We start from the raw sequence: 10,484 nt of genomic DNA, 5'->3' as shown, positions 1-10,484 counted from the left end.
CCTGAAAGAGAGTTACGTTTGCCCTTTTTGGCATTCCCCTCTATAATGTCACGCTTCTTTCTTTTTTTTTTTTTACACATTTCTCTTATACATACATATTTTTCATGTCAATTATCCCTAATCATCAAGATATTTACATATTCCCAATGCAACTATTCATATTTACTACTCCCTCCGTCCCCTTTTGATAGTCCCTAATGGATATTTGTCACGGAAATTAATAAACACAGATAAGATTAGTAAAAGTACATTGAAAAAGTAAATTGACATTAGGTATGCAAAAAAGTAGAGAGAGAAAGTAATAAAAGTATATGGGAAAACAAAATTTACATAGGAAATTTAAATTTGCACAAGTACTGTTGCAAATTGAAGGGAATTTTGATAAAAAATTAATATTAATGATTGTTGGAAAAAACAAATGGGGTGAACATTTTGGGACTAAAATTTGCCCATAAATGACTATAAAAAAAGGACGTAGGAAGTAAAATATTCACATACTCCCAATGTAAATATTCCTTTTTTTCAAAATTAATTTAATGTCTTAATATTTGATATAGGTGATATCTACTCATTGTTTTCTATGGACTACTATCTTATTATCCTTATTAATTGTGTAAACCCACCAAACGCAATAATTTTTCGGGAATGGAGGGAGTGACCTGGTTAGATTCATCATTGTGCTTTGCCACAAAACGTACTGCTCTTTAAATCCCTTCTTTGGGATGATAATATGCTAATAGTTAATGAAGTTAAATTGTTTTTAGATATTTTTAGATATCAATCACCTTGGTCATCGGTCATATAAATTACCTTTTACTCCAATCAAATTGTTACAAGTATAACCATGTCATGTTAAGATTGTTAACCTAGCAAATGAATAGGTTGCTAACCAGGCCATTAGCATCTTATTAGTAATGTAGTGTCAATAAGGTTACTAATTAGGGCTTTTAACTAGTCATGTAATGTCCATAGATATTGCTTCTACCTTTGGTTTTGGTCGTCACTATTATATATGATTATAGGGAAAGGGGAGGTTGTGGTGTCCACTTAAAACACCCCTCTTCCTTTAAACATATACCAAGTACTTCGTATATATAAGAAAAACTGAAACATCAATCAATCAACAAATAATGCATAAATAAAATAATAATCAATAATTACTTAAATTACGTTAAATTATAAACAAATTACAAATTTTATTTTTATGTCCATCAATACAATTAATTAACTAATACTCCCTCCGTCTCTTTATTTATGTCCACTTTCTCTCTATTATTATATGAGTAATACATGATAGAAAGTGGACATTAATAAAGAGACGGAGGGAGTACACAAAATACACTATACAAATATTACGATCAATCAAACTCATTCTATCTATGCTCTTCGTTTGACATTTAAAAAATAAATTGAAATCGGATCACTTGCTAGTTGCTACGCTACCTTTGTTAGTGGAGGTACCAAGCTTTACTACTTATCTTCACACTTATAGATCCGCAGATTAATATACGGTTAAATACACAAGCAATGCGTGCATAAACTGCTTAGCGGCTATTCAAGATGGAGAGCACCTAGGGGGTGAATGCGTGCACATTCTCAGTAGTTGTCGTTCTTTAATACAAGTACATTCTTTTGGTTGTAATTTTGACTTTGTGTTTTGTTTTAGGGAGAGTAATAAGGTGGCATAATTGTTTTAGTGTTGTTTATTTCGATACTCCTCCGATCAAAATAAAGAAACAGTTTAAAGGATGCTATGGGAGTTACTACTCTCCGTTTAGTTGTGTAATTTTTTGTTTCCGGGCTTGGCCCTTGTATGCACCAAAAAAACATAAAAATAAAGTGCTAGTTTAACTAATAAATGTAATGTCCATAGATATTACTTCTAAATTTGGTTATAGGAATGACTAGTGGGTATAATTTTGCAGATTCCACGTTGCATCCGTCCCTAATTAGATCGAGTATGGGTTTGACTTAGGTAAGTAATGGGCAGTTATGGATATCAAAATCATATCTACCATGGATAGTGAGTTTTTTAAAATCATATTTGCTACTCCCTCCGTCCTTTTATTACATGTCTATTTCTCATTTTATACGGGAATTAAGAAAGTTAAAGATTCCTTAAAACTAAAAATTAGGAGTACAAATATGTATGTGGGGTTAGAGAGAGATAGAGAGAAAGAAAAAGTGGTTGAGAATTAGGAGAGAGAAAGTATTGGGAATTGAGGTAAAGTACAAAAAAGAAAAAGGAAATTGATGACAAATCATCAAAACAAGAATAATATTGGCAAAAAATACAACCTATAAATAGAAATAGGCACTTAATTTTGGTCACCCCAAAAAGGAATACAGGCATGTAATAAAGGGACGGAGGGAGTATTGTACAACATTAGTCAAAATGGAATATGTAAATAGTGCAAAAAGTCAAAATATTTCGCTTACAAATATACGGAAGGAAGTATAAATTGAAACTCATTTTTATGATTACAGAGTATTTGTCTAATAACAAGTGTAGTGTCAATATTATTCTTGCCAACATGCCAAAATTTCACTGCACAACATTTGAATAGCAAGTCTAATTTTAGGTATAACTGTATAAGGGCCTGTTACCACACTCAAGGCTGATTTCTGCAGAGGTAAAAACATCTTTCAAAATGCAGTCGCTTAAAAATCATATGCAGAACTCATAGGATTCAGATGTTGGGAGAAAATCGTAATCGTAAATAGTTCGTTGGCTACAAAATAACACTTGTAACATAACCAAAAAATAATATTGAGCTACAACATTACATCAAGTGATTCTGAGAGGTCATAATGTCATATAACTCGAATACTAATTACAATTGAAAGGAAGACTAAACAGTAGTTGGTGCTGGGGCAGGTGTGTACCATCCATGGTGGATCTCCACAACCTTTTTGTTCCTAGCCAGTCGAGATTTGCGGCGTGCAGCAGTGTTCCGATGTAGGGTACCCTTTACCACTGCCTTGTCAATGGCAGAATAAGCTTCAGCAATCAGGTTGTCTATTGGTACAAGATCTTCAGGTGCTGCACCGGTCTTCTTCCTCAGTGAATCTAATGCTTCAAAAACCTGAAGTTAACAAACAGGAAAAAGTGGTTATTCACTAAATTTCAGCTAAAAAACCTGTTACTGGTGCATGGAGTTTTATGATTCAGTTTATAAGTCCCAGGAAAACTGTGCACTTAAATATAACTTTGACAAAGATGACAGCGAGATAAATAGCTGCTAACAGATGATTATAAGGCTTCATCTTAGTATATAATTTCAAGGTCACATTCACAGTCACAACCGGCAACAAACTCGAGCACAAAGCATAAACTGAAATCATAGGAAAAGTCCTGTAACACCTAGCCAGTATTTCCACAGACCACAGCCCACAGCCCATTGAGTAAGGTTGTCTTATCTTCCTGACACTTTCATAGTATCTTAAGAAAGGTGACAAAATAAGATGTACAGCTGTGAGGCAACCCCTACTAACTTTTAGTAACAACAATCTTATTATTGAGAAAAAGGAAACTTGATTAGACTTTTATTTTGTTAATTAAGTGAATAACAGGACATAGAGATGGTTGCAATGAATTAGAGTTATTAGACAAATTAATTGTATTTGGAAATAGGAATAAGGAGAGGCCACATGAGATGCCTAGTGGTTGCTGATAACACTCATATCGTGCGACTCATGGATGCTTTTTGGTTCATAAGTTGCTAAGGTAGAGTGTCGATCTACACCAGTGAAGAAAAATCACGATGATTTGATGAGCCAAATCAAAATGCTAATTGAACTGTTGACCACTTCCTATTTACAGTGAAGAAACCCGAATGCTCAGTTTGTTTTCAAAAGAGTTCAAGACAGGCGAATTTGAATCTTCCATTCAAGGGAAAAAATTTAATGAACAAAAAAGCAGGGTAAAATCTGCACTGACATACCAAATTTACTATCTTACAGAAGAATCATGGTCGTTGCATACTTGCATTATTGGATCAGTGGTCTAGCGAAAACAACCTCAGCATGATTACAGGCCTAAGACTACATCCATGCAGCTCACTTGGGAAAATGTAGATGTTGATGTCATGCAATAGCAGTGTGTATATTTTAATTACTTCACATTTAAGTCTATTAGGGATTGGAATGAGGGAGGCAGTATTCTATTCCATGTCCGTACCAATCTCATCTCCCCTCAAGTCACACTCTCCCGTGACATGATAAAGTAAAAGCAATATGATCGCTTACGAATAGGGTATTCAAGCAAAAGTCACTCGGTGATCAAGATTATTGGACAAACAGAGAACTATATCTAGAAGGTAAGGCCATAGTCTTCTGATAAAGCAACAGACTTCTAAGACTGAACGATTCCTTAAAATCTACATCCACATGTCTAAGCTATTAGCCTATTAGAATCCACCTTAAGAAAGTACACTATGGTTGCTCAATACACTTCTCATATGAATGATTAAATGGGACATATAATATTGTTACAGAAAGGAATAGGAATTTTTTCATGCTTGCCATTCAACAAGCCCATAGAGCCACAGAGGTGATATTCTTTTTATGCACAGAATCGTGGTAAACCAGAAACTGCCAAATGTTAAGAAAATCAAACTCAAGTACTTAACAGCCAAATTACTACTGCAGTACTGCTCTATCTTTAAGGTAACACAACAACTGCTCAAGAGAACACAATTCACAACACCAATTGCAGACCACAGTAAACCAAAGGTTCTGAAAATAGATTCAGAGCAATATTCCAAAACTTTATATTAGGTTAATAGGTTCACACCCTAAATATAGACACTAAGCAACAAGACAATTACCTTCCTCATGCGAGTCTTAACCTCAGATTTGCGAGCTTTGTTTCTGAGGCGTCGAGTCTCTGCTTGGCGTGTTCTTTTAGCTGCAGAATCAGCCTTCTTTTCAGTGGCAGCCTCACAGACTACTGAGAAGCCACGTCTCTGGATTGAGCCAAGAGAAGAGCATCCTAGAATACAAAAGCCATAGGAAACCACACAAATTACTCAAATTATGTCACTGAGAGACTTATATCAGGTGTATCTCATGTTGAAAGACAAAGGCAGGTCGAATTTGTAGCTACCAGCTACATTACATAGGCTATGCTACAAGACCTAAAAGTATCTCACTCATTATTAATAAAATTACAACTTCTTCGAAGCTTTTCATTGCAAATCATATATCAAGAATCGCGCTTTTAACCAGCCAAAGTTTCACACCGGGCAATCAAGCAAGAAAAAACAATCTCTCAAAAGAATGCACACACAATTGACTAAAACACCAACAATAAAACCCAAATCAACTGATCCAACTAAACCAGTCTGCCATTAAGTATTCATTAAAATTACCAAACCTTCATTTATGCAATTAAACAGGCCCTAATTATGCAACCCTCCTTCGCCATTATGAACCTCAATCCAATATTTGCAGAACCAAAACTAATAGTTCAATGAAATCATATACAGCTCAATTACAAATTATAAAGAATACACACTACCATTATTTTCTTTTCAATGATTTGGGAAAGCTTAAGCATTACTACCATTAACACATAAAAGAAAAAAATATGTCATTTCATCAATTTCCATTTTTTTGTCTTCAAAATTGATACAGACCAATAAACTAGTTAAACATTAATAACAACGAAATTGGGTAGAAAATCATTCTGCTCAAATTCAAAGAATTGTAACTTCATTAAAAAAACAGAACCAAGTATTATCAATACTCAAAAAGCTAAAATTACAATAAAACTGTAACCCACAAAATCAAAACACCCAAAAACAAAAGCAAGTAATTTGAAACTATAATACCAAAAAATGAAAGAAACATAAAAAAAAAAAAGTAGTAAATGAGGCAAAATCTTACCCTGAGAAAAAAGGGAGTGAGACAAATTAGCGGAGAAAGAGAGAGATTTGAGGGAAGAATTGGGTAATTGGGTTGAAGAAAGAGAGAGATTCTGAAGCTTAGAAGAAAGGGATAAGCATTGTGAAGAAACACAGGCCATGCTTATAGCAGCCATTATCTCTTATTTTTGCACTATCTTTTGGCACTTTTTTTTTTTGGGATTTCAATTGACACAGTTTGAGTTTTGAGTAGGAGGAGTTGGGAGGTTTTCTTATCCGCAACAGATTTTAGTTCCTATTTTACCCTTGTATGCCCACTCCACTGCAACTACTCTAACTAGGGGTGCTAATTGAGTTGAGCAGCTCGCGAGCAACTCGTACTCGACTCGCTCAACGCTCGATCAAAACTCGACTCGAATTAGCTCGACTCGACTCGAGATGTTAACGAGCACGAGTTGAGCAAGCTCTAACTCGACTCGATAAGCTCGTGAGCAACTCGATAATATATTATTAATATAGAATTTAAAAACAAAGTTACTATGTTTAAACAAATTTGACACTTATTAAGTCTTAATTTATATCATAAAAAAAAGAAAGAGTAAATCTTTAGTAATATCTATATATAATAAGGAAAACAATATAAATTGATCAAAAAATAAATAAAGGCATATAATAATAGAAAGACCAAAATTTTAACAAGCAGATCGTGAGCTACTCGACTCGACTCGAAACTTTAACGAGCAAGAGTCGAGCAGGTTTTATTTGCTCGAAACTTTAACGAGCACGAGTTGAGCACATGTAAAAGTTTTCGAGTTGAGTCGAGCACCCCTCAGCTCATGATCGACTCGCTCGATAAGCACCCCTAACTCTAACCATGACATTAGACATTAACTAGACATCAATCAATCAATCAATCAATAACTATATACTAAAAGACATACCAGTAATGACACGTGTCATTTTCCGGTGTGTCCTTAAGTTTTTTTTTTTTTTTTTTTTTTTTTTGAATAAAATTCAATTAAAGAACAAATCTAACTTACAAAAATTCTTTAACCTTATACAATATAACTACTTAAAAAAAAAAAAAAAAGAAAGAAAGAAAGAAAGGTTTGACATATCTTTAACACAATTATTTATATAGCTTAAAAAAAAAAAAAAAACTTAACATAATTTTGCTCATTACTACCTATATCTATGGTATCTTTCGTAATTCTTTATTTTGCTCAAAATTTGTCAACTTTATTTTTAGAATTTTTTTTGTCAATAAAAACTACTTGTAATGATAGTTTAATAATGATTATTGAAGATTACCGTGCATGACACGGTAACTAACCTAGTTTAGACTAAGATAAAGATGTCTTATCTAAATGAACTAAAGTTTAAAGCTATGGCAAAACTTTGCAAAAATCAAAACCAATCTCCGGAAAAAAAAATGGTTTTGTGTTTTTTGGTTTTATGTTTTTCAAAATAATATGATATACTTTCTCGCAAGTTTTATCTACCACTATAATAAGAGATTAAGGGTGTATTCTATTGAATAATTTAGAGTATTGTAGACTATTTCATGTTGTTTAATTAATTAATCAGGACATGGTGTTGTATATTAATTTAAACAAAGAATTTTGAAGCAATTAACACAGCTAATGAAGTGCAAACTCGGTAAAGAGGAGTTAAACTTAACTTAGTAAAAATGGCAGCACTCGGTATAGAGGAAGAAAATGTTATTCGTATTCGCCCGGTCTGCTTCCCAGTTTGGGTTGTGGTGGCCCGACCGGGCGCGAGGGTGGTTTTGGGATTCAGCTCTGTTTTTTGCCCGATATGGCCATCTCCGTCCCATAGGGCGCGAGAGGATGACTGAAATTGACACCCAGAACCGCTCGATCGGGCGCGAGCTCTTCAGTTTTGGGATTGACGGTTTCTTCGTCAGTTATTTGCACGATTTCGATATATATATATATATATATATATATATATATATATATATATATATATATATATATATATGGGGAGGCTCTCGTAAGAATTTATCTTATGTGAGAATTATTCTTATGTGAGAACACTCTTTATGTTCTAAATTTTAAATGTGATGTTCTAAACTTTTCCTTAGGTGTTCTAAATTAAATCAAATGTTCTAATTTAGTACTCACATGTTCTAAACCATAAATTAGTTAAGTTTGATATTATAAATTTTAAAAAACTTGTTCCAAAATTTTAACTTGTATGTTCTAAATTTTAAAACGTGTGTTCTAAGATTTTTAATTATATGGTTCAGATTTTAAAGCGTATGTTCTATTTTTTACTCGTATATTCTAAATTTTTTACTCACATGTTCTATATTCTATATCAATTTATTCTAAATTTTTATTCACATGTTCATAATCTTAAATTAGATGATCTAAATTTTACTCATGTTTAAAATTTCATAAAGCAAATTTACTAAATATTTAGTCACTTGTTCTAATTCTTAAATAAGATGTTATAAACATATTACTCACAGTGATGTTCTAAATTATTACTCATATGTTCTAAATTTTAATTTGAGTCACATGTTCTAAATTTTTACTCTTATGTTCTAAATTTTAATTTGAGTCACATGTTCTAAATTTTTACTCTTATGTTCTCATATATATATGATATTTTCATATGATGAAAGGCATGTTTAAGAAAATAACTAGTACTTTTATTTCTCCTGAAAAGCAATTGCACAGTTTTACTTATCATCATCATAGGAACGAAAAGAAACAATTTACAATTCCACGCTATAATTCGTTGATATATACTTACTTTAATTCAAAAAAAAAAATCACATATTGTGCATGATTGATAGCTTAATTCAAAGAAAAATACAAAAGCCCTATGTTAATCAACCAAAATCATTAACCATTAACCCTAAAATTGGAAAACCCTTGAATTTAAAAACCATAAAGAAGAATTTATTAGAGGTGAATCACATGTTCTCCCAGAGCAGTTGTAGGATAAATGGGAAGAATTAGTGTGAATTTGGAGCAAAAAACTTGGAGGGTGTTTAAAAATGATGAAAGAGGAAGATTAATTAGGTAGAGTAACCATGGTTTAAGAGTTTTTTTTTTTTTTTTTTTTTTTTTTTTTTTTTTTTTTTTCCAGTCGTTTAAATATTTAACCAAAGGTTAAACGTGATTAAAGAGGTAATGTGATGTCATATATGGTTTTAAATTGAGTCTGGTAGTAAAATCAAATTTTTTAAAATTTTTAGGGTATTAATCTACAATTTTTTTAATTCGTGATTGTAATTTTCAAAATGACATTAATACATGGTAGTAATTGGTAAATTTTCCAAGCTTGAATGTAGTGAGTTGATACTTTAAAATTGCTAAATGGGATCCCATATTAATATATATTTCACTCCATATCTACCTTATCCAGTTGAACTCACCCTAAGAATACAAAAATTATATAAACAAAAAGTTGTAAAACAATTTGCAAATTGAGATGTTGATAATCATACTCATGATGGGATCAACTACCGATCGCCGATACTCATCCAAGAAAGGAGCGACCAAGTCTAGGGAATGTCAGGTTGTGGAACACACTTTGACATTGTAATGGAACCGCATACAGATTTCACTAACGGCTTTGAGATATGAAAACGCTCAAATAGCCATCACTTTACACTTTTTTTTTTTTTAATGTATAAGTCATTATGAAAATGTATATATTTTTTTAGTGATAAATCAGTTCGTAAATATGTGAAAAGTTTTATAAAATAATTTATATTTAAATTATTTATCAATTAACAAATTATATGAAATTACATGTATATTATATTACAATAGTTGACACGTATAATTATGTGTATTGCTAAATTTATCTAAATATCATAATATTCAGTTTTTAGAGAACGTAAATTACAAAAATTATTTCTAACAATGAACCTGACAAATTGTGTTAATTTCTTCTAACTTTATCACGGAAGAGCAATAAAGTCAATAGTATACAGAATTGGAATGCAAGAAAGATTCAAACGATTCACTACATTATCAAAAGTTAGAATTTGTTAATGTTTTTGGTTCTAACAAAAAAAACTAGTGATGGTCTGACTGTAATTTTGAGAATTTCTCTGCAGTCGCACCCATTGACAGCCATTCAAGAATTTCGGTCAAACTCTACAGCTCATAGCAAAGAGCATTTGAACCAGAGCATTCATTAAGTCCTATCGCCTGCACCAAAGTGTCAAAACCATCCTATCCCCATCCTCAACCTCAAAATCATCAATATCTTGGTCAAATTTTTTTAACAAATTAATCTCATAATTCAGGGCAACCTACAATAACAATTATGGAAAACATAATAGATTATTATTAAACAATGTATTTATAAGAATTAATGAAAGCATAATAGATAAAGACAAACACACACATACTCTAGCAACATTACAATAAAATTATAACCAAAGTCTGCATAATAGGACTATTAGTCATCTTTTGTGTTTTGACCAATGTTGGCAATAGAGGGAATAAAGAAATTCTTTTAGATATCCAATTGATTAGCCATCTACAATTTTGTATCAAACAGATTTTATTAAAAAATATCAATGAGATTGGTTATGGAGGGCTTTTTCATCTGTAATTCATGAATTTA

At 32.0% G+C, this 10,484-nt stretch overlaps 1 protein-coding gene across 1 annotated transcript; it reads right to left on the bottom strand.

Annotated features, from left to right (window-relative positions):
* Positions 1–2,652: 2,652 nt before the first annotated feature.
* On the bottom strand, positions 2,653–6,116 carry LOC145605827 (small ribosomal subunit protein bS20c-like). Its single transcript, XM_081661891.1, has 3 exons — positions 5,890–6,116; positions 4,830–4,993; positions 2,653–3,086 (listed from the first exon to the last, which is right to left on the bottom strand). Exons 1-3 carry the CDS (start codon positions 6,041–6,043, stop codon positions 2,853–2,855), a joined length of 552 nt encoding a protein of 183 aa, XP_081518017.1. The 5' UTR covers positions 6,044–6,116; the 3' UTR covers positions 2,653–2,852.
* Positions 6,117–10,484: the final 4,368 nt, after the last annotated feature.

The sequence above is a fragment of the Chenopodium album genome, chromosome 22, assembly GCF_948465745.1.
Source record: "Chenopodium album chromosome 22, dcCheAlbu1.1, whole genome shotgun sequence".
Lineage (NCBI taxonomy): Eukaryota > Viridiplantae > Streptophyta > Magnoliopsida > Caryophyllales > Amaranthaceae > Chenopodium > Chenopodium album.
Note: the sequence above shows the minus strand (reverse complement) of the source record. Positions and strands in the feature narration are given on the sequence as shown.